This window comes from Peromyscus californicus, unplaced genomic scaffold (genome assembly GCF_007827085.1).
Source record: "Peromyscus californicus insignis strain IS unplaced genomic scaffold, ASM782708v3 Scaffold_11__1_contigs__length_118956290, whole genome shotgun sequence".
Classification (NCBI taxonomy): Eukaryota; Metazoa; Chordata; class Mammalia; order Rodentia; family Cricetidae; genus Peromyscus; species Peromyscus californicus.
In genome coordinates, this window is record NW_026294402.1 from 32,052,806 (window position 1) to 32,078,620 (window position 25,815).

At 38.7% G+C, this 25,815-nt stretch overlaps 1 protein-coding gene across 4 annotated transcripts in view; it reads right to left on the reverse strand.

Annotated features, from left to right (window-relative positions):
* Window positions 1-258: 258 nt before the first annotated feature.
* Ccdc15 (coiled-coil domain containing 15) overlaps window positions 259-25,815 on the reverse strand; it is a 68,293-nt gene continuing 42,736 nt past the window's right edge. For all 4 annotated transcript variants that reach the window (XM_052756677.1, XM_052756668.1, XM_052756658.1 and 1 more), the window contains 5 exons: window positions 25,363-25,466; window positions 5,665-5,841; window positions 5,075-5,223; window positions 3,762-3,915; window positions 259-950 (listed from right to left, as the gene is read on the reverse strand). In XM_052756677.1, the coding sequence (XP_052612637.1) occupies window positions 3,788-3,915; window positions 5,075-5,223; window positions 5,665-5,841; window positions 25,363-25,466 (558 nt within the window). In that variant the 3' untranslated portion in view covers window positions 259-950; window positions 3,762-3,787. The remainder of the gene's footprint in view (window positions 951-3,761; window positions 3,916-5,074; window positions 5,224-5,664; window positions 5,842-25,362; window positions 25,467-25,815) is intronic.

Consider the following 25,815-nt stretch of genomic DNA (forward strand, 5'->3'; position numbering starts at 1 on the left):
CCAAGATCAAATCTAAAATTCCTGGACTCTCCATTGTAGATGTTGTTAAAAAACAAAACAAAGTAACAGTTGAGTGAGATGTTGAACAGCTTAAGTAGCAGAGAAAAGCTGCAGTGCATCAGTAAGGTGGTAAAGCAGAGGGACAAATATGAGAAGGATGTCATAAGCACAAGTCAAAGGGAAGGAAAGTCTCATGGTAAAAAGGGTCTCACTGAATTTTTTCACAAAAAGGTGGAAGAAGATGAGGAGCAGCAGAAGGAAGGAGGAAAAACAACTATTTTATTTGGCTTTTTTTGAGACAGTTTCATGTAGCCCAGTTGGCCTCAAACTCCTGATCCCCCTGCATCAGCCTCCCAACAGTACTGGGATTACAGGCATGTACCACCATTCTCAGCTAAAAGTGTTTATGTGTCTCCTTACAAATACATGGAGAGGGGAGTGCTATGATCCACACATCGTATCTGAGCTGTATCTACTCTCCTCATTGGGTTTAATTTACAATCTGACCACAGTTACCCCAGCTTCTCAAAGCCTCTGGTTTACTTGAAGTGGACACATGTATCTGGAGCTCCTGTAACTGTACTAAGTTGTACATGTTTCCAAACATTTTAAAATGAAAAGGTACTCTTGTGTTCTCCTTACTCTGCAATTTGCTTTTGGTATGATAGGGCATTTGAAGATGTTTCTGGCATTTTGTTTTCAGTTTGTGAGGTGATATTAGCATGGTTATTGGCTGAAAACCCTGAGTTGAAAACTGTACATATCCGTAATTTGTAAAGTAAACAAAAACAAACTCTTGATGCTCCTTGCTTGGCATGGGGAAGATGCCTTTTGGAAGGGCTGTAGTTCAAGGTATGCACTGTGAGGCTAGGACACTGTGATGGCTCCCAACAGCTTCAGGTTGTCTTGTGGTTTTCTATGTGACATAGCATTCTGTTGACATTCTTTAGCTGTAAACGAGAGAAGCTAGCATGAGAAGTGTTTGGGTTTTTAAGTTATGTGCAGTAGATATACATTAGTTTTTAGACAAACTACAGAATTCTTCATTGTCAGCAAAAAACCCCACCAAATTAATGCAAGTGCAAGAGCCCTCTGTACCCAAGCACAATGTTTGTATGTTTAGAACACTGCAGTGTTTTTGAAGCTAAAAAAAATTACATATTAAAAACGTCAAATCAACTAGGGGCTGGAGAAATGGCTCAGTGGTTGAGAACATACTGTTCTTGCAGAGCACCTGAGTTCAATTACCAGTACCCACAACAGACAGCTCACAACTGCCTGTAACTCCAGCTCCAAGTGATTTGATACCCCTCTGACCTACCTCTTGACAAGTAATAATTATAATAAAAATATAATAATAAAATGGTTTTAAAAAGATTTTTAAGAACTCACATAAACTTTAGCATTGTAAATATTTTAAGCATATAGTTCAGCAGTTAAGTATATTCAGACTTTGTGAAAGAGACTTCTAGGACATTTTCATCCAGCAAAACTAAAACTCTGTACCATTAAACGACAATGCCTCATGTCCTCTTAACTCCAGCTCCCAGAAGATAATATTTTACTCTTTCTGAAAATCTGACTACTTTCTGGAGCACACATGAACAGCATTATAATACTTGTCTTTGGTGACTGCTTTACTTTATTTAGAATAGTGTCACCACATGTGACAGGAATTCTTTCTGAAGCCTGAAAACCCTCTGCTACAAGTGTACATACACTTTTAATCGCTTCATTCATCCATGGACACACAGGCTGTTCTGAGTAATGTTGCTACAGATAAAGTGTGCAAGCCTCCGTTTCAGATCTTCCTTCTAATTCTTTCACATATAAACCCAGAAGCAGAACTGCTAGATCATGGAGTCTTCTTTAGTAAGGGTTGTGAATGTACTAAAAGCTGCTCAATGTGTATTTTAAACAGACAAATCATACCTAAATAGAACTGTTAAAATATACTTCTTTAAGACTAAATAAAATATATACTTACTTCAAGGACTCTGACTGAGCTGGATAATTAACCAATTTAGTTAAATAACTTGTCAATCTTCTCATTCATGTACTTGGATTCTTTTTCAACAGCCTGGCTAGAAGTGTAGGCCTTTATTTTGTTTTGTGACATAGCCTAAGTGCTTTTTTTTTTCTAATTAATTTATTTATTTTTAATTCATGTGCATTGGTGTTTTGCTGCATGTAGGTCTGTGTGAAGGTGTTAGATTCCCTGGAATATGAGTTACAGACAGTTGTGAGCTGCCATGTGGGTGCTGGGAATTGAACCTGGGTCCTCTGGAAGGGCAGCCAATGTTCTTAACCACTGAACCATCTCTCCAGCCTACTAAGGGCTGTTTTTAATCATTTAAAATTTTTCATCAAGAAACAATGTGAAGAAAATAACAAATTCATAATAACTATGGCAATCTTTATTTCATTTGTTCTAGGTATATGTCATTCAGCAGATTTTTTTTTTAAAGATAGAAAAACGAAGCAGAACTTTATTCCTTTGACCTCATATATACCTTTTGAAATTTATTCATCAGCACTCAGGGGGCAGAGGCAGAAGGATCTCTGAGTTCAAGGACAGCCTGGTCTACAGAGGGAGTTCCAGGATAGCAAGGGCTCTGTACAAAGAAACCTTGTCTCAAAAAAGAAAGAAAAAAGAAAAGAAAGAAAGAAAACAGAATTTAATCATAAATATTTCACAAAAAAGATATTGAAAAGTTACAGTTTGACTTTTTGGCATTTGTAAATATTATAGAATAATAATAGTCAAGGCTAGAGAGATGGCTCAGCAGGTACAAACATGAGCTGTTCTTCCACAGGACCCAGGTCCAATATTCCCTGCACCCACATGGTACTCACAGCCATCTCTAACTCCAGTCTCTGGGTATCTGATGCTTTTTCTGGTCTCCAAGGGCAATGTACACATACGGTGCACAGACATACATTCAGGCAAACACTCATATTCATAAAATAAAAAAAAATCTCAAAAAAATTTAGAATAAAAATAAAATTAAAAAATCCTATCTCGCTGGGCGGTGGTGGCGCACGCCTTTAATCCCAGCACTCGGGAGGCAGAGCCAGGCGGATCTCTGTGAGTTCGAGGCCAGCCTGGGCTACCAAGTGAGTCCCAGGAAAGGCGCAAAGCTACACAGAGAAACCCTGTCTCGAAAAACCAAAAAAAAAAAAAAAAAAAAAAAAAAAATCCTATCTCCAATGTCACTGACCAAGAAAAGAGGCAATAATTTAAAAAGTAAAAGAAACAGGAAGAAAAAGAAATGTTAAGCACACCAAATGAAAATTCTTCTCATCTCTAATTATTACACAAAACTAGAAGAGCCGATGGCAATCCAGATAGATGGCCATTAGTGCTCAGCAGCCCATTCCTTTTCTGCTTCATCCAGACACTTTGAATACTGTCAAGATTCAAAAGCATGATTTTAGGATGATAGTAAGATAACCTCAAAGAGTTTCTCTAATTAGACAAAGAAAGAGAAAGCTAAAAGGACACTTTTTTAAAAGCCAGAAGGAATTGAAGAAACCTTACTTTTCTAACCACTTTTAAAATAACAGGTTCCATGTGGTACATACTAAACAAGAGACAAGTTTGGTATTCAACTTTCTGTGTTGGTCCCAAGGCAGCTATCTAGTTAGAGACAGTTATTATGTGGGACTGTTTTCCTTTCAGATAATTCATCTTACATACTTTAACAGCTTTCCTAAATCATTTTTTTGTGGTTGATTTTAAAGGAAGATGGAAATACTACCAGTCATTGGCACTGATTTCAGACTCTCATTGGAGACTTTTTTTTGAAGTCCGTCTATGTACAGAAGCAAAATTACGAATGGCGTTTCGAAGAGTTGCATTCCCCTCGGAGATATCAGAAGAATTGATGACTGAATGTAATGCCCGGTTATATGCTGCAAATGAAGGTTTGCACAATCATGAAGAAAGTCAGATCTATACAATTTTCCCATTTCTTTTTCCTATCAGTACTGCTTCTTTACCCAAAATGCCACAGGTATTCAGTTTAGCCACTGAATAAATATTTACTGAGTACTTATAATAGAGCAAGCACTCTGGAAGGAAATTAAAGAGAATACAGAAAATGGTAGCAAAGGTAAAGGTGCAGTGAAGTACTTCCACACCACAGGTATATACAAATTGTCACTATAATATGAAGAAGGATATGAATGAACAGCTAAGGAACACTGGAAAGATTTGAAAAGCTGTACCATTTAAAGTGGGCTTTGGGGACTGATAGGAGGAAAGAAAAAAAGGCACTACAGGTAGAGAAATAAGTGTATGAGATGCAAACGTGTAAGAGAAAGTTTGGTGAGGCTGCAGTGTGGCATGAGACCAGAGAGAAGTATATAAAATACATCATGCATTTCATACTGTTTTGAGGAGAAGTTTTAGAGTAAAGGAATGATAAGATTCATAGGACAGGTAAATTCATACCACAGAGACGAAGCCCATCAAAAACATAAATACTGGTAACATTTTCAGTGTTTATGTGAGGCTGATGGAGTCTCTATGTTCTATAAGTCAATATTTAGTGATGGACAAGAAACATTAGCAACCTCAGGAAGGATTCCATTCTCTCTACTTGGGACTTTTTTGTTTTGTTTTCAAGACAGGGTTTGTCTGTGTTAACAGTCCCGGAACTAATTTTGTAGACCCGATTGGCCTCGAACTTACAGAGATCTGCCTGCCTCTGCCTCCCAAGTATTAGGATTAAAGGTGTGCATCACCACTGCCCGGCTACTTGGGACTCTTGATAGAGCTCCTCACCTTTCTTGGGGTCACCAGTAGAATGGACAGTCTAATATGGATATATGCTTGCAAGTCTGTATTAGACACCATTAAAGTATGTCGATAACAGACTCCTAACAGAAATGAAACTATAACAATTTTCATTGCCTTACATAGCTGTTTTATAAAGGTATATATAAAATTCTCTTATATATATAGTAAATATTCAAATTCTACAGAACCACAATCACTACGATGTGTGTGTGTGTGTGTGTGTGTGTGTATGAATGCTATTAGAACTCAACTATTCCTTAAGAAACTTACCTCTGTAGTTTTTATAGAAAATGCAATTGTTGGCACAGGTATCAGGATGAGCATCCCAGAAATCAGGACCACAACAGCATAATGGAGGTAAAGTGATATTATAAAGCTTCATTTTCTCCTGGACCTGGGCTCGTAAAGCTTCTACATATCTATAAAAGTACAGTGTGGACTGGTCAGACAAATCATCTACTAGGAGAAAAAACATAAATCCTGATTTTTATGCCCAGCTTCCACTGCTCTGTCCCTTGAGTCTCCCTATGCAGTGGGAAATAGCACTAGGAAAATGTAGTACTGGTCCCAAGAGGTACTAGTCAACCAGAACAGTAGTGGAGTATGCACCCTAGAGGAGGAAAAGTACGAGAAGACAAACCAAGTCTCTCTCTTTGGTTTTTCAAGACAGGGTTTCTCTGAGTAGCCCTGGCTGTCCTGGAGCTCGCTCTGTTGATCAGGCTGGCCTCAAACTCAGAGATCTGCCTGCTTCTGCCTTCCAAGTGCTGAGATTAAAGGTGTGGGCCACTACCGCCCAGCTAAACCAAGACTCTTAAGGAATATGAGCCAGAACTTCATGCAGGATATTTAAAATCAGTCACCTTACATATTCTTTTTCTCTCCGGTGCTGTTTTTCTCTGGCTCCTTTTATTTCTTCAAGTTGTAACTGGGCTAAAAGATCACTTATCTTCTCTTCTGAATAAGGTTCTTCACGACAGTGCATTCTTAGGAGTCTCTGCTCTTCAGCATAGCGCTGCTGTTCTTTCCTTTTCTTAATTCTGAAAATGAAACAAAACTTACTTAGGAATTTTCTAAAATGGTTATTTAAAATTAGCTTCCTGATCCAAATAACTCAAGAAATTCCCTCAAAAAAGGGAATCAGAAAATCAGCAATCTAAGAGCTTTTTTGTTTGTTTGTTTGGTTTTTGAGACAGAGTTTCTCTGTGTAGCTCTGGCTGTCCTGGAACTCAAGAGATCTGCCTGCCTCTGCCTCCCAAGTGCTGGGATTAAAGGTGTGGCCAACTCCCCTCTCCCTCCCAAGAACATTTAAAAAAGTGTTTGTGCTGGCTGACCTGAGTTTATCTTTTTTAAAAAATGTACACTGAGGTTTTGCCTGCACGTTTGTCTGTGTGAGGATGCCACATCCCCTGGAACTGGAGTTACAGACAGTTGTGAACTGCCATGTGGGTGCTGGGAACTGAACCCGGATCCTTTGGAAGAGTGGCCATAGTGGTCAGTGCACTTAACCACTGAGCCATCTCTCCAGTCCCTGAGTTTGTCTTTTAATCTATATAAATCGACTCTCAAAGGGAAATGACAAATGGCCAGTAAGACATTTTCTGTAAGAATCCCAGCACAAGAACAGGCTCAGGTTAAAGCTACCCATAGGCAGGACATTTGCTACTACCAAAATGGTATAACAGAGACCAGATTTGTCCTCACACCAAAGAAACTTAAAAAGCAAATATGATAGAATACAAGAAGTAACACCAAAAACTATGCAGAGAAACCCCGTCTTGAAAAACCAAAGAGAGAGAGACTTGGTTTGTCTTCTTGTACTTTTCCTCCTCTAGGGTGCATACTCCACTACTGTTCTGGTTGGCTAGTACCTCTTGGGACCAGTACTACATTTTCCTAGTGCTACTTCCCACTGCATAGGAAGACTCAAGGGACAGAGCAGTGGAAGCTGGCCTGGAACTCACAATACAGACCAGACTGGCATTGAATTTATACAGTTCCACCTGCCTCTGTTTCCCAAGTACTAAGATTAAAGCTGTTGGTATTATACTCCACACTTGGTCTATATCCCAAAGTAGACATTAAAATGTATGTAGGATTTACGATGTAGCTCAGTGGTAGAGGGTTTGCTTAGCATACATGAGACCTTGGGGTAAATCCACAGTACCACACACAATTATTTTTGGGTTCAGAGAAGTGGCTCAGCAGTTAAGAGCACTGGCTGCTCTCTCGAGGACCCAAATTTAATTCCCAGCACCCTCACATTTGTTCACAAACATCTTTAACTCCAGTTCCAGGGGATCTAACACTATCTTCTGACCTCCTCGGTCACCAAACATGTGATACATATATGCAGGCAGAACACTTATACATATAAAATATTTTTAAATTATATCTTTATTTGTATATATTTTATATATCAAAAATATGTATGAATATACATACATATATAAGGTAATAACTGACAGAAATAGAAGGAAATATTAAAAAATTGAAATATATGTAAAAATTTCAATGTCCCTTTCTCAATTACTGACAGTAAGTAGACAGAATAATGGAAATGATACAGTTAAGCTCTAGGAACCAACTTGACCTAGTTGACATTGATAGATTTTAAGAATAATATATTATTTTCCTACTACAAAGCTCTTGAACTTAAAAATTTTGGAAAGATAGACAACATGCTAGACCAGTGGTTCTCAACCTGTGGGTCATGACCCCTTTGGGGACTGAAAGACCCTTTCACAGGAGTCACCTAAGACCACTGGAAAACACAGATATTTACATTATGATTCATAGCAGTACCAAATTTACAATTATGAAGTAGCAATGAAAATAACTTTATGGTTGGGGTGACCACAACATGAGGTCACAGCATTAGGAAGGTTGAGAACCACTGGCCTAGACTATAAAACCAATGTTAATAAATTCAAAAGGATTCAAGTAATGTACAGCATATATTCTCTGACCATAACAGAATTAAATTAGAAATTAATAACAAACTCTTAGAAAACCCAATATATTTGAGAACTATATGCTATACCTCTAAATAATTTATTATATAAAAAGAAATGGAAATTAGAAGGAATTTTTTTTTGTTTTTTTTTCGAGACAGAGTTTCTCTGTGTAGCTTTGGAGCCTGTCCTGGAACTCACTCTGTAGAGCAGGCTGGCCTAGAACTCACAAAAATCTGCCTGCCTCTGCCTCCTGAGTGCTGAGATCAAAGGTATGCGCCACCACTGCTCAAAAAGAATTTTTAGTTGAGTAAAATGATTTACTAGATACAGCTAAAGAATATTTAGTAAGGCTGGAGTGATGGCTCAGGGGAGAAGAGCACTGGCTACTATTCCAGAGGACCCATTTGGGTTTCCAGCACCACATGGCAGCTCACAACTGTCTGTAACTCCAGTTCCAAGGGATCTGATGCCCCTTTCTGGACTCTGCAGAAACCAGGAACATACATGGTACATAGACATACATGTAGCAAAATATCCATACACATTAAATACACTTAAAAAAGAAAGCATATAGTAGACAATTTCTAGCATTAAGTGCCTATATTAGAAAAATAAAATAAAAAGGGCCTTAGATCAAAGGCCTTAGCTTCTACTTTAAGAAATTAAAAAGAGGAAAATCAAGCTCAAGATAAGTACAAGAAAAGAAATAATAAAGGAAATAATAGAGAGCTGAAACAAATTGGCAAAAAGAAAAATAATAAATACTGAAATGAAAAGTTAGCTCTTTGATAACTGTTAAGTCAGTCTGTGAGGGCAAAAGAGACAAACTACTAATATAAAAGTAAAATGCTATCATTACAGATTCTACTGTAATATAGAAGGCTCAAGATAATTTTATGCCAATAAATTTTCCAACTTGGATGATGTTACAATGTGAAAGAAACATGTTACTTACAGTCCTATTATTAGTAACAATGAAACTGCAGTTAGAGATTTTTCACAATGAGAAGTACAGACCCACATGGGATTACAGGTAAATTCTACCAAATGCTTAAGGAAGAAATAAAGCCAGCTGTCACTCATCCAACAAGACTGAAGAAGAAAAACTGCTTCCCAACTATTCTCTAACACTAGCATTACCCTTAAGCCCAAAGAAATAAAACTCCCAAATCAGAAAAAACAAAAGCACAAGTTAGTATCTCTCATCATACATATAACAAAGTAATATATTTTGTCTATTTCTTTTCTGGAGTTGAGGGCTGAACCCAGGGCTCTGTGCTTACTAGGTAAACACTCTACTACTGAACTAAATCCCCAATTCCTATTCTGTCTATTTTTGGTCTATTATGATATTGTATTGAAATTTCCATTTATGGTTGTTGACAGCATATAGGAATGCACATTTATTTTAGCTTTAGACATCAATAATGTGCCCTGCAACCTTACTAAACTTGCTTTCAACTTCCAGTGGAGTTTTACAAAGTGATCACGTCATTTTCAAATAAAGGCAGCTTTACTTCTTTGTTAAATTGTCTTATTTCTTTTTTTTTTTTGTCAGATTGCACTGACTAGAATTTTTAGTATGACTTGAGTAGATGTGACGAGAATGGGAAGCTTCAGATTTGGAAAGAAAGCATTTAGTCTTTCATATGAAGTACATTAGTTGTAAGTTTTTCAACAGATGTTTTTTATCAAAGTAAATAAATACCTTTCTCTTTCCAATTTGTTGAAAAGCTTTTTAAAATTTTCTAACCAGGTATTGGATTTTGCATTGTGGTCATGTAGCCTCACTCCATCTCGAACTCCATTCCTTCTTTTGAAAGTTAAATCAATTCTGTCCCTGGGGTACAACCCACTTGGTAATATTATGTTGCCCTCTTAATATGCTGTTTGATTCTCTTTGCTCAGAATGCTGATAGAGGTGTGGGTAGTAAAAAATAATGTCTCAGGCGGAAATAACAACTCTATTGGGAACCCAACAGAGGCAATTCATATTATATTCTTGCAAACAATTTGTCTCTATTTTGTTCATGTCCTGAGACTTTGTGCAAGGCTAAATTTAAAAGACACCTCTTCTAGATTGGATCTACTTCTGATCTGTGGCTTTACATGTAGTAACATTGGTACAATCACTTTGAAAAGCAGTTTAACGGCTTCTTTTAAGACTGAAATATGCACCTCTTATTTGGCAGGTACTTAGCCAAGAGAAAAGAAAATATATGCCCAATACTAATGCTTGAATACAATTTTCACTGGAAATTTATTTCAGACCAAGTCAATGCCTGTCTACAAAGCTTCAAAGGATGAGATGACTTTTAGGGGCTGAGGCTCCTTTAAGTTAGAGCCAATGCTCATTTCCCAATTTGAAAACCCTTACAGACTTAAGGACTGTACTAAGTCTACTTTGCTTGTATCCTAATACAAAGCCTAAATGACAAAGCACCCATTTAAAATGTTTACTGGAAAGAAATTTTGTGACAGGTCCCATGTGTTCCAGGCTGGCCTGGAATTCCTCATGTAGCGAAGTGTTCAAGTTTCCTTTCTGTTGCTGTGATAAAGCATTCTGATCCCTTCTGAAGGGAAGAAATACTTTATTTCACCTTATACTTCCAGGTCACAGTCCACTATAAAGGGAAGTCAAGGGCAGGAAGTCAACTAGGATCCTAATGTCAAAACCATGGAGGAATGTGGCTTGCTGGCTTGCTCTCTGGGTCACTCCCTGGCTCATGCTTAGCTAGCTTTTTATACAGCTTAGTACAACATGCCTGACGAACAGTGCCACTCACAATGGGTTGGGCCTTCTTACATCAATTAATAATCAAGACAATTCTTCATAAATATACCCACATACCAACCTGATCCACGCAAATCTTCAACTGAAGCTTCTCCTCTCAAAGAACTCCAGGTTGTGTCAAGATGACTAATTAAGGCTAAATGGGAACATCAAGGAAGACTTCTGGTCCTGTCTCTTCCTGAGTGCTGGGATCACAGGTGTGTACCATCACACAGTTTCTGTGGTGCTACAGATCAGCCCAGGGATGTATGTATGCTGGGCAAGCAGTCTACCTAGTGAGCTACATCCCCAGCCTATTAACTAAGCAGTTTAAGCCTACTGTCGAGAAATACTTCTTAGGGAAAACAAGAAACAACAGAAAGCTCTTCCGGAAAAAAAAAAATTACTCATTGTTGACAATGAACTTGGATCTCCAAGAGCTCTGACGGGGATATATGAAGAGATCAAATTATTTCCATACTTCTATGGATAAACAGATTAAATGGATCTGGGCAAAGTAACTGTAAGGGTTCTGGGAAGATTACTGTGGGCAAATGCTATCAAGTAGTACCATGTGCCAAAAGTATATCTTTCATGAAAAGAAGAGTCAGTTAATGGTACTGTTATCTGATTGCAAAAAACTGTTAGCCAAGTACAGTAACTTGGGTATCTCAGAAGATCAAGGCTTGTCTGGGCTACAGAAAGTTCTACTCCTAGACTACAAAATGAATGAGAGACCTTGTCTCAAAATAAAAATAAATTTAAAGAAGAAAAACTGCTGCTATAGCCACTCCAACATTCAGTAACCATTCACTCTGATAAGTAAGCAGCCATCAACACAAGGACAAGACTTTCCACTAACAAAAAGATTACAATTTGTCAAAGGCTCAGATGATTGTCAACGTTTCTTACTAATAAGGAATTTATTTGAGGCAGGTTCTAACTATGTCACCCTAGTTGGCCTAGAACTTGCGCTGTAGACCAGGCTGGCTTCCAATCACAGAGATCTTCCTGACTCTGCCTCCCTAGTGTTGGGCTTAAAGGCGTGCAACACCACACCATCTAGTAAAGTTTTTTGTTTGTTTGTTTGTTTTGTTTTTTCGAGACAGGGTTTCTGTGTTGTTTTGGTGCCTGTCCTGGATCTTGCTCTGTAGACCAGGCTGGCCTCAAACTCACAGAGATCCGCCTGGCTCTGCCTCCTGAGTGCTGGGATTAAAGGTGTGCGCCACCACCACCTGACCTAAATAAAGTATTTTTACTGAAAGTGTATATATTATATATTTTTAGATACAATGTTATTACACATTTAATAGGCTATGTTATAGTATAAAGATAACTTTTATATGCACTGGGAATACAATTCATGTGACTATCTTTTGTGATATTTACTTTATTGCAGTGGTTGGGAACCAAACCCATAATATCTCCAAAGTATGCTTGAATATAAGTCTAAAAAATGCAACCAGTCCACTCAGAAAGCAAACCAGTGTTGCCTGGGTTAGGGGCAGAGGGTGCAGAAGGCTGCCAAGGGACATGACAAAAGTCCTGGGGATGACAGGTGCCCTAGTTAGGATTACTATCGATACAACCTTGACCAAAAGCAAGTTGGAGAGATAAGAGTTTATTAGGATTACACTTCCACAGCACAGTCTACCACTGAAGGAAGTCAGGACAGGAAGTCAAGTAGGGCTGGAATCTAGAGGCAGGAGCTGATGCAGAGGCCACAGAGGTTGCTGCTTACTTGCTTATTCAGCCTCTTTCTTATAGAACCCAAGACTACCAAGCCCAGGGATGGCATCATCTACAATGGGCCGGGCCCTCCCCCATCAATCACTAATTAAGAAAATGCCCTACAGCTTGATCTTACAGAGGCATTTTCTCAATTGTGATTCCCTCCTTTCAGATGATTCTAGCTTGTGTAAAGTTGACATAAAACTAGCCAACACAAAAGGTATGTTTACTATCATGACACTGGTGGTGGTTTCATGTGTTACACATGTCAAAACATACCAACTTCTGGTGCTGGGGAGATGGCTCTGTCAGTAAAGTGTCTGCCATACCAGCATGAAGGTCTGAGTTTGGATTCTCAGCACCCATGAAAAAGCCAGGTGCAGTGGCATGTGTCTGTAACCCCAGTACTAGCAAATACTTTTTCGAAGACTTATTTATTTTATTTTATGTGTCTGAGTGTTTTGTCTGCATGTGCATATGTGCATAGGTATCAGATACCCTGGAACTGGAGTGGTTGTGAGCCATCATATGGGTGCTGGGAACCCAATCCAGGTCCTCTGCAAGAGCAGATAGTGCTCTTAACTACTGAACCATCCCTCAGCCCCCAGACTCATACTTCTTGAATAAAGTAAAAACTTTGCTAAAAATTCTAGCCTCTATTTGTGGCAGACTGTAAGCTCTGGGGGGAATTAAAGTCTCCATTTTGTTAGATTAAATTTAAGGTCTAGACACCATACTACAAAACTAAAAGATCAGACACTAGAATAATAGGCATGGATGTTGTCAGTGGAGCTAATTCATCCGTATTCTGAGAGCTAACCACTAGCCACTCCCAGGAGAGAGAGACACGGCCACGTTAAACAAGGATTTTCTCATAACTGCCTTCCCACATTTGCTAGTATTTTCTGAGCTACCCCTATAAATCTCAGTTGAGTATTTCTCAAAGCGCATAAAAACCGTTTTTATGGTATGCCTGAACCTGCAGCACAACTGAAAGGTGTAACAGGGCAGAGGTGAGACATTTCATTATTGTAATGTGGGCACAGGGAATCTCTTTACACCGGGGAAGATCAAGATTTAAAGGCATGTGAAGCAATGAACTTGGGAATGTGAGCTAGGTGATGTGGAAAAACCCAGCACAGGCACATACAGAGACGGCACTGACTTTAACCTTTGCTGCTCTCAACCTAAGTTAGAGAATGAAAGGAAAAGACTGAAAGTGCAAACTTAAAAGGTAAGCCTAAGATCACAGGTGTTTGGCTAGGATCTATAAATGTAAAGAACTTTTTTTTTTTTTTTTTTTTTGGTTTTGTTTTGTTGAGACAGGGTTAATTTTTGTACCTGGCTGTTTTGAAACCTGTTCTGTAGACCAGGCTGGACTAGAATTCACAGAGATCTGCCAGCCTCTGTCTCCCAAGTGCAGGGATTAAAGGCGTGCATCACCTTGCTTGCTTGCTTGCTTTTTCTTCCTTTTCTTTTCTTTTTTTCCACTTTAAAGAAAGAGATTTTATTTATTTTGATTTATGTGTATGAATGTTTAGTCTGCATGTCTGTCTGTGCACCACATGCACAGACAGTTACAAGGTCAGAAGATGGCATTAGATCCCCTGCAACTGGAGTTTCAGATGGCTGTTAGCCATGTTGGTGCTGGGAATCAAACTGAACTACTTACCTAACTACTTAACTACTGATCCACTACTCCAGCCCTGCTCACTACTTCTTAATTATTTTACTATGAACTATGCTATGGTGACCTGGGCTTTGAGGGTGTTTACAACCACAACATCATGGTGGCCATCAAGCATCCCTCCTCAATTCTGCTCTGTAATGGTTCATCTTGATCAACTTGACTGGACTGAGAACATTTAGGGGGACTGGTAAAACATTCTTTTGGTGTGCCTATGGTGAGTTTCCAGAGACCACTAACCAAAGAACTTTTCAAAAGGGAGTTAGATAAAAAGCATACTTAGAGGACATTCATATTTGTTACCATCAGTAACTCCTGACTTTGTCATAAAAGCAAATCTGAAGAAGCAGAGGGAGGTTTTCAATAATGAAATATAAACAGAGCCAAGTGAGTGACAACAGAAAAGATCAGCATCAAATTCAAACCATGTGTTAGTTTGGACACTACAAGCAGCAGCATAAACCATATGAAATTCCTTCTTACTAGGATGGTTCTCTTTATTTGAGCTGACATCTTAGGTACCACTGATAGAACAGAATTGATGGCGTTAACTCCCTGCCTCCACTTAGATGTCCTTCTCCTCAGTCAGTTACCTCAACTTTCTGCCTCCAGTTCTACATTTCTTCACCCACTCTGAAACAGCTTACAGATTGAGCACTCCAGGAAAAAAACAGCTCTTTAAGGTCATGCTCTGCATAGGCAATGCTGTCCCAAAGGGACAAAGGATTAAATATTACAATAGTTTGTGATCCTCCAAAAGAGGAACAGTATATAAACAAAAATGCATTCTATCTGTGGACTAAAATTTTAGAGTGTGTTGGGGAAATATCTAAAAAGGCTTTTTGGGAACATTGGGAAAAAAAGCTGAGGAACTGTGGGAGCATTTTCCTGACTTTATTGACTTGCTAACTACTCCTTCCTCCTAGAAACTTTTCTTTCTCGGCCTCTGAATGCATTACTTCTGCTGTGTCTCCTCACACACCTTTCTGGACCCATCCTTCCCTGTCCACTTTGCAAGCATCTCTCCTTAAAGCTCCAGTGGGTGTTTTCCTTTTCTCATGATATTCTTTCACCCCATGTGACTTAATCTCTGGCTTCTGCTTCAGTTACCACCCACAGCCACCTATAACTCACAAAGCCACAGCACTGTCATAGATTATGTCCCTGAGGTTCAAGTCTACCTGTCAATTTGACATCTCCATTGAATACCTCACAGGTACTTTCTCAGGGAAAAGAATCCATAGCTTTGGTCAGAATCCTCAGATAAGAATAACCATCATAGAGCACTTTCAGAAAGGAGCATAAAATCCAAAATGATATTGCTACAAAGGTTGATAAGTAATCTGCTCTACATACAAGCTTCTATTTTTCTAATGTCTTCAAAGCTTCTTATGCAAACATACCTTTACTGATGCACAATAGAAACTAGAGGAGGTCAGGACAATGGTGTGACTACTATTACAACATTTCTCTGGTAATAATGAAAGGTATTCTGAAACCAATGTCAAATCTTCAATAAAAGAGGTAAGAATCCAAGAGCCTGCAAGTTGGTCTATAAATTCAATATACTGGGCATTTGCACAACTAAACAAGTAGATACTAATATTTAAACTTCTGAAGTATACTATAAAAAACAAACTGACATCATTATGAAACTGTATGTAAAATAATACAAAAATAATAATCTTCTAATTTAGCAAACAACTCAAAAACTTTGTGGTATTTTTGTTTTATTTGAGACAGAGACTCACTAGGTAGTTTTGGCTGGCTTGAAACTCGATAGACTAGTCTGGCCTTAAACTCACAGAGATCCGCCTGCCTCTGCCTCCCTAGTACTGGGATTAAAGGTGTGTAGTATCTTGTTCTACAAAAATTCTCAGTCCTCTTCTATATGGTAAGGCCATACACATCACTAATCCTTTACAAAGTGAAACTAAAATAAAGACATACAACTAAAAATAGGGGTTATCTTTTGACTCCCTGGACCTTCTTCCTGTGCAATTACAGAAATTTGCCAACACTAATAACATGCTTGAATAAAAGGAATTCTTCTAAGATGGAGAAACAGGTTTATTCGTAAGTGAAAGAGGTGCTCTGCTAGAAAAATAACTTCTCAAGGAGATTAAGTCTGCCTCTTTGCCCCACAGGACTAAACCCTAAAGCCTAATCTAGCACAGTCTCAATCTTTGTCCACACTCTTTTCCTGTTCAACACTTTCCATGACTCCTATTCCCTGATTCTGAAAGTAGTATTGCTTAGCAATTAACTTAACAAAGGCTGGGGATATAGCTCAGTCAGTAGGATGCTTGCATGGCATAAACCCTGGGCTGGACACTCGGCAGGGCAGCTCACACCTGGAATCCCAGCACTCAGGAGGGAAAAGCAGGAAGTCCAGAAGTTCAGGGTCATCCTTGGTTACAGAGACTTCTAGACCAAGCTGAACTACACAAGATCCCATCTCTAATGATAATGATAACAATGGGAAGAAGAATTTAACATTTCCTACTGGGATCTCTACTGGATATTTTTTCACATACCTAAAGCCCATATGCTCCGGTCTAAATGTATCCTCTACTCATACCTCCTTCCTGGGAGATGTATTTAACAGTACTTCATTCACTTGGTAGCACGAGCCACAGATTTCCTTAAATCCCCTCTTCAAACTGCCCTCTACTCTTTACCATCTTGGCCTTGTCACATGTGACAGGCCATGTTAAAGATTTCTAAAAATTAGGAGATGGAGCCACCAAATCTGAGATAAAGGCCCAGTTTTGCCACTGGTTAAATGTAATCTTATGGCCGGGCAGTGGTGGCGCACGCCTTTAATCCCAGCACTCGGGAGGCAGAGGTAGGCGGATCTCCGTGAGTTCGAGGCCAGCCTGGTCTCCAAAGAGAGTTCCAGGAAAGGTGCAAAGCTACACAGAATAACCCTGTCTCAATAAAACAAAAACAAAAACAAACAAACAAATGTAATCTTATGTTAGGAAGATCACGTAACCTTTCTAGGGTTCATTTTCTCATCTTTAAAAACAAAAAGGATAAAATCTACCTATCAAGTCATTGAAATGAGCAAATGAGCCAACACCTCTAAAGCATTCGATGTCCCACCTAACACAGTATAAACATTCAACGACTGGCAGTTACTGCTACTGTGAAGAATGGCTGAATCAACCGAACACAGTCATCTGTGTGATGCAACTGACTCACAAGGGTTTAATACATACTTTTAAATTAATTTCACTCTCTTCTTGTCTTATTTCAAAAACCTCCTAGCAGTTTGTCTTATCTATTCCCACAATACCTCTAATTGGGCTCCTAAGTGTTCTCAGTATAAAGTCCAGTTTCCTCCTAACACACTAAGCTCTTTATGATCTTGTCTTTATGTCTTAAGGCTTACATCTTGCCATTTATTTAGCTCTGATCACATCAGAAACGTCATACTATCTCACAAATCACCACTTTTGCAATGCCAGTCCTTTAGGCTACAATTCCCGTCTCCTCCTTCCCCATTCAAATTCCATCTTTATCTCATGCCAATCCTAGTAATTCTTCAATACCGAGGTTTAGGAAGTCTTCCCTTTCTGCCACCCAGGCTATCAATTTTGGTTTAAAAACAGTTTCTGTGCTTCCACATATTCTTTTGACTAACACCTATTGAAAATGCACCATGTTTCACATTCTATGTCCAATTCATTTAGATAAGATACTACCTTATTTTAATCAACACAGAGCCTTTACAAAGATACATAATATTATCCTCATTTTATAAGGAGGTAGGAAGAAAAGCTGGGAGTGGATGCCTTGCAACTCTTAATACAAAGCATGATGGTGACCTACTTATTTATCTGTTCCCTATTCCTCAGCCAAATCTACCCTGTAGGTTTCTTGAAGACTCTATTGTGTTTATCATTTCTAATACCTTAAATCTAACACATCTAACAGTAAGTAGTAGCGCAATAAGCAGTTGCTAAATTAATGGAAACCACATCATTTAATTCTTATAAGTGGGTAAAGAGAAGCAGTTATCAATTCATGCTTATAAAACCGATCCATGATTATTTTAGAAAGTGTTTTTTGCATTCAAGTTAAAACACACAACCTCCATCAAAGAACAAATATTTAATTTCTTCAACAAACAAAAAGCAAAAAAATTTTTTTTTAAACTATTTGTCAACAACATCATTTTAAGTCTTCTGATGCCACCCGCAAAACAATCAGTAACTTTCAAATTATTTTCTAAGGTCAAGAGTATAAATCTAGAACAATAAGATTATCCAGTAGAAAACAGTGATAAAAGCCTTAAGCAGATGTTTTTAAGGTCAGTAGTCTTGCTAAATAAACATTCTCTACTGATTATGCTATGTGTCATAAGATTTAGGTTAGACATCAAGCCTACAGGGAGACATTGGTTTCAGTTAAATGAATTTATTTAACTGAATAATGAAGATATTCAGCCAGAAGGAAATTACTCCTAAAGTCAACTAATGAAAAAGAAGAGAGAGGGAGAGATGGGGGGAGGGGGGAGATACAGGGTCTGTCAAAGTAACATGGTTCAAGTCTATGATCCCAGCACTTAGGAGGTTGAGAAATTCAAGGCCATCTTTGGCTACTCAGGGATTTTGAGGATACCCTGGGCTACATAAGATTCTATATCTTGAAAAACAAAATAGGATGGAGAGATGGGTCAGTGTTAAGAGCAGGTATTACTCTTGTAGAAGACCAGAGTCCAGTTCCCAGCACCCACCCACATCAGGCAACTCACAACTGCCTGTAACTCCAGCTTCAGGTAATCTAATACCCCGTTGTGACCCTGAGAGCACCTGCACTCAGGTGCACAGGCTCACACACAGACACAAAGGCTCAAATACAGACACACAGGATCACACACAGGCACACATGCATATACATACTTAAAAATAAATCTCTAAAACAAAAAGCAATGAGGAGAAGGGGGTAAAGAACTATCACAAGGAGGAGAAAGGGGGTAAAGGGGAGAAGAGGGAAGGGAGGGAGGAGGAGAAGAAATAACATAGGGGTTGGGGATGTAGCTCAGTAGTCAAGTGCTTGACCAGCAGGTGCAAGACTAGGCTCTAGGCCTGATCTACGGTATAGCAAAAATAATAATTAAGTTGGGCATGATAGTTCAGAACTGTACTTACTGCACTTAGGCAGTAATCTGAGAGCAGTCCAGTGTACAGTGAGATTCCATCTCAAAAAGGCAAGGGCTAGGTGACCCCAGTGGAGCCCTCTGATTATGTGGTGCCTGAGTTGTCATCAGAATTGCCCCATTTGCTAAGCCCCTTGGTGTCCCTGGCCAAAACTCACTATTACTATGTCCAGTTCCCTGTGCTCCCAAAATATCTCTATTCATCAGAAACGGGACTGATGACAGTCTTCTTTAGGGTGGTTAATTTAGTAGTCATGGTCTTCCAGCTCCCAATTATTTAAACTATATGCCACACTTTCATCCAAAATTATACAACTTAATAGAGGGGTCATAAAAAATTGGCAACAGTGAAAGGTTTCTAAATACCTAATGATAAAAATTCAAAATTACAACATGACTTCCCACAGCCTTGAATTTAGTGCTATTGAATGAAGTGCTTCAGCAGAGATTTGAGAATACTGTTTCGTTGCAAAACTGCAATGTTTTTCATAGAGTTTCCTGTTCTTAAAACAAAGACTTTCTGTATGTTCCTATTTCATTCCTCAGGGTCTAATTATATCTTAAGACTGTATCACCTAGTAAGTTCCAAATTAGTAAATCTTTAGGCTGTATTGTGTTAGAATATTTTATTTTTAAAAACTGTTGTTAGATTTGCTAACTTGAGTTTCATTTTAAAACTATTAAATATAGGGGCTAGAGAGATGGCTCAGCAGTTAAGAGCACTGGTTGCTCTTCCAGAGGACCTGGGTTCAATTCCCAGCACCCACATGGCAGCTCACACCTGTGTATAACTGCAGTTCCAGAGCCTGACACCCTCACACAGACACATATGCAGGCAAAACACCAGTGAACATAACAACAACAACAACAACATAAAACTATGAAATACATTTTGTCTTGAGATTAGCAAAAAATTTCTGGTAACATCTAACAAGGCCCTGGACACACTTCAGCCATTTTATACTATGTATTTATTTGAAATGCATTTTCAGCATTAATAATTATCAAGTCAAAATATCAACTCTGAAAAATGTTGAAAATCTCCTATGTCCTGAAGGTCAAATATTCAGGTCAATGCTTAATTATTTATGTAAAACCAAATAAGCACATCCATTTTATTAGTATGAAAATTTCCTCTTGTCTTTAATATGTGGCAAAAAATTATACTTAAGAAAATAAACATATTCTACTTATAAAACTGTGTACCCAGAGTTGCGTAAAAATGGTTACTGAGAATAAAAAGTCTTGCCCAAGATGATTCCTGCTTCACTCCCAGCAATATAATTAACTTTTCGTCTTCTTTCTCCATCTGTCCTCTACTTATTAAACATTGTGGCACCGAGAGACTCCTTACTGTAATTTTTATTAAATGCCAGACAAAATACTAAGTCTCATATATATTTCTCCATTTCATTCAATCCTCACACTAGAAGATAGGTATTATACCCATTTCAGAGGGCTGGGCAGATAGCTTGGTGCACAGAGTGCCTTCAAGCATTAGGACCTGTGTAAAAGTCAAGTGTGGTAACCCCCAGCACTGGGAAATTGGAACATGAAGATCCAAGGGGCTAGCCTAGTCAAAACATCAAACTCTAGGTTCAGTGAGGGACTCTGTCTCAAAAATAAGGTGGAGAGTGAGAGAGGTGGACACTTGACATCACCCACCTCTGACCTCTATATGCCCTACCCACCCCCCACAAAAAAATTTACAACTAAGATCATACTTAATGGTGAGAAACTGTAAGCTTCCTTTCTAAGATCAGAAACAAGCAAGAATGATCCTTCAACCATTTTCTCTCAACATTGCATCGGGAGTCTTGGCAAATGCAATCAGACAAGAAAAGGAAATAAAGGTTAGAGGCTAGGAAGGAAAGGTCTTTGTTCAAAGATGAAATATTCATCTACACAGAAATTCTGAAAGAATCACCAAAACCACTCTTGGAACTAATAATAACAGCAGGATTATATAAAAAGTCATTTTCCTATATGTCAATAAGGAACAAGGAAAAAGCAGAGTGTAAAAAATTATATTTATGTTAGTAACAGAGAGAGAGAGAGAGAGAGAGAGAGAGAGAGAGAGAGAGAGAGAGATGGAGAGAAGAAGGCTCAGCAGTCAAAAGCATTGGTCACTCTTCCAGAGGACCCTGCTTTGATTCCCAGCACTCACATCGTGGCTCACAACTGTCTGTAACTCCAGTTCCAGGGCCTGACTCCCACTTTTGGCCTATGTAGGCAACAGTCATGCATGCATGTGGTACAGAGACATACATGTAAACAAAACACACACAAAATAAATAAATTAATTTTAAAAATCATGAAAAATTATAAAGCTAAGTACTACAGACATGCTAGTTCTCCCAGCCTTGTCTACAGAGCATGGAATTCCAGTATAATTTAGCAAGTGATCCTATGGACACAGATACACTAATTCTAAAGTTTGTGAAGAGATAAAAAAGACACCTCTTGTAGGTACCTATTGTAAAGTTACAACATAAGAGGAGAAAAATGAAGGAGGGCTGAAGACACAGAAGTATATAAATACAATCAACTGACCTTTCAAGAAGGAGCAAAGGCAACATAATGAAGAAAAGATAGTCTTTTCAATAATGGTGCTGGGGAAATCTGAGTATCTTCATCCAAAAAAAAAATTACTTTAAACAAAGACCTTGTATTTCTTATAAAAATGTAACTCAAAATATGCAGCCAGGCATGATAGCACTTATCTATAATCCCAGAGCTTCAGTGGCTAAAACAGAAAGACTATTGAGTTCAAGAGCAATCTGGACTATACTGCAAGATCCTATGTTCAAAACCACAAACAAGCAACAACAAAACCCCACCTCTAAACCAGGCATGGTGGGATCAAGAACTGTAATCTGAGCACTGAGAGGGGAGGGGGGACAGCAGGCTGGGATCATTCTCAGATACACTGAGTTCCAGGCCAGCCTGGGCTTTGTCTTAAAAAGCAAAAACAAAAAACTCTCAAAGGGGCTGGAGAGATGGCTCAGAGGTTAAGAGCACTGGCTCTTCTTCTAGAGGTCCTGAGTTCAATTCCCAGCAACCACATGGTGGCTCACAACCATCTACAACGAGATCTGGTGCCCTCTTCTGGCCTGCAGACTGAACACTCATTGTATACATAATTAATAAATAAATCTTTAAAAAAAAAAAAAAAAAAAAAAAAAACTCTCAAAGTGGCTTATAGAACCAAACATAAAAACCACATAGCTCCTAGAAGATACTAGAACAGACAAAGCTATATGATTTAGATATGGCAAAATTAATCCATGAAAAAGCTAGATCATTAAAATCTTCTGCTCTGGAAAAGGCATTGTCAAAAGAATAAAAAGACATGACAGAGACTGAAAGAAAGTATTTAAAACGATTTTACAAAGACCTTGTACTCAACATATACATAAAAACTCTTAAAGTCAAAACAAGGAAACAAAGCCATTGAAAATGGAGAATCACCTCTCCTGACTTGCACATGGCGCTGACTTGCACATGGCGCTGGAAGGCACTAGGCATGCTACTAGAAAAGTACACAACATCACCCAGCTACAAACTTTCTTGTCCACAACAGAGGCCTGCTCACAAGCTACACCGATGCCACAGTGGCACAGCTGTGATGGGAGTAACTGACCACCTTTTGATTGGTTTCAAGGCCCACTCCACAAGAGAGAACCCATACCCGACTCTGCTAAAGTGGCCAAGAACCTGAGGCTAGACAGGTCATGAGCCTGGAGGAAAACCTAGTACTACTATCCTGCTAAAGGAACAAAGCAATAAAATGATTCCTAATGACATACTGTTACACCTATAGACATACATCACTCAGCCCTCATCAGAGAAGACTCTTCCTGTAATAGATGAGAATTAACATGGAGATCCAAAACTGGACAATGTGCAGAGAGTGAGAGACTTTGGAACAGTCAGCCCTAAACAGGATGTCTTTACCAAACCCTTCCCCTCAAGGCTCAGAAGTCTATATGAAGAAGAGGCAGAAAGATCCTAAGAGACAGCCAGAGGTGGGGGATGACTGTAAGGAAAGAGCATTTTCCAGCTTCAAGGCTGATACACACAGGAACTCACAGAGACTATGAAAGCATGCACAGGATCTGCACAGGTTCAAACCAGAAAATCCCATAACCAAGCAGGGGACACTGACACAAAGTCCCACCCCCAACTAAGAAGCTATTTGCAACTGATACCTGATAGGAAAGGAAAAACAAGTTTTTTCAAATGGAGTCTCACTGGGTGTATCAACCATACTCAAGAGCAGGCCTCACGCTCGGGAGTAGTTGACCAACACAAAACAGACTCCATGGATTTTTGTACACTTTGTTTTGTTTTGTGTATATGTGTTTTATTAGTTTTGTTTTTTAGTTTGTTTTGATTTTTTAAGTTTGTTTGTTTTGAGAGAGAAAAGAACATAAAGTTGGGTGGATAGGGAGGTGGGGAGAATCTGTGGGGAGTTGAAGAGAGGAAAAAATATGATCAAAATATATTGTATGAAATAAGTTAGTAAAACTATAAACTTCAAAAATAGAAACAAATGACCAAATTACAAAATAGGCAACAGATCTGAATAAACATAGCACCAAAGAAGATATCCAGACGGCAAGTGAACATATGAGAAGATACTACATGCACAGAGCATCAGGAAACTGAAAGTCAGAACAGTGAGATACCACTGTTCCAACACAAACTGATTAGAATGACCAGACCACAAACACTGACAACACCAAATGCTGACTCTGCATATGATCTGGAAATCACACTCCTTCATATTTACCCAAATGAACCAGTAATTTAAGTCCTCAGAAAAATTCACACAGTAGTTAGAGTACCTTTATTCAAAACTGCCAAATCTTATGAGCAACAAAGATGTCCTTCAGCAGGTCAAAGGATAACTTAAAACAGAGATACATCAAGAGGGAAGATTATTATTTGATTTTTTTATTATATATATTTTTAAAACAGCTATTTAAATGGCCAACAAGTTGGCTCAGCCAGTAAAGGTGTTTGCTACCAAGCTTGACAATCTGAGTTTGATCCTTAGGACGCAAGAAAACTGACTCTCACAAATTGCCTATCTGACCTCTATATGCATGAGTGCCCTACACACACACACACACACACCCCATTTTAAAAAGAAACAGCTATCAACCCATGAAAAGGCAATGAAAGAACCTTAAGTGCATATCAATAGCTGTAAGAAACTAACCTTGACAGAGCCAGAGGAGAGGTAAGCTGTTGCCAGGGGTGAGGGGCTTGAGAGGGAGGAAATGGCACAGCACAGGTTTCCAAGGCAATGGAAATAATAATCTGTATGATATGTGTGAACACATTTCATTACTATATACTTGAATATACAACACCAAGAATGAATCTTAAAGCATGTCATGAACTCTGGGTAATAGTGTGCTGATGTAGGCTCATCAACTGTAACAAAATGAACTAGTGGGAAAACTGTGCATGTCTGGAGGCAGGAGGTATATGGGACCTCTATTGCTCAATTTTGCTATGAACTAAAAACTAGTCTAAAAAAATTAAGTCTATAAAAAAAAAAAATCAAACCAGGAAGACACGGTAGTGCACCTACAAGCCTAGCACCTGGGAGACAGATGCAGGGAAATGCCTACAAGTCTGACGTTAACTTGGTCTCGATAGTGAGTACCTACAAAGTGAGATTCTGTCTTTAAAAAAAAAGAGAGAGCCGGGCGGTGGTGGCGCACGCCTTTAATCCCAGCACTCGGGAGGCAGAGGCAGGTGGATCTTTGTGAGTTCAAGGCCAGCCTGGTCTACAGAGCGAGATCCAGGAAAAGGCGCAAAGCTACACAGAGAAACCCTGTCTCAAAAAAAAAAAAAAAAAACCAAAAAAAAAAAAAAAAAAAGAGAGAGAGAGAAAGAAAAACAATATATACACATATATGAAATATATGTATAACTTACTTACTACTTACATCTTTAATTCTTTATCTAGATCAAAATGACTATTTCCAAGCTCAGAAGGCAAAACCACAAAATTATTGCCTGATTATTCCTCATCCTCTCCTTTTTTTTTCTTTTGGGGTAGTGAGTGGTGTGGTAGCTGGCGATTGAACCTAGAGTACCAGGAACACTAAGGATGTGTTTACCACTGAGCTATACCCCAAGCCCAAACCTGATGATTTCTAGCCCTCAGTCCTAGCAAGCATTGCATTAGCTTAACTGTCACTTAGGAACGAGAATCAAAGGACTCACTTTTCAATTCTTTTCTTTCGCTCCCTTTGTCTGTTTTGTTCCTTCACTTGTTCTCTCTCAATGTCCATGAAAAGCCTCCTGTGTCTCAGGTATTGCTTTTGACGCTAAAGGAAAGAAGTTAGAATTATCTAGCCTGTTCACAGACAACTTTGTAAAGAAGGACAAATTCTTATTCTAAAGAGAAGAAAACTATCAGATAATGAGGGTACATGTGGTAAAGTCATTAACTTCCTCTGTATCAACAACAGTACACACAGTAAGAAAATTAAGTTTTCAAATACATAGCTACTTTGTTAATAGACAAACCAGTGAAAGTGCAAATTTAGTTTACCCTTAGTAAAAGCTGAAACAGTTAACATCATCTGAAGAAAAAACAGTGTATTAGTTTGCCCTTAGTGTAGTCCACTTGTCAATAGTACCTAGGAAATTGTTATATTTGACACAATAAGGTAC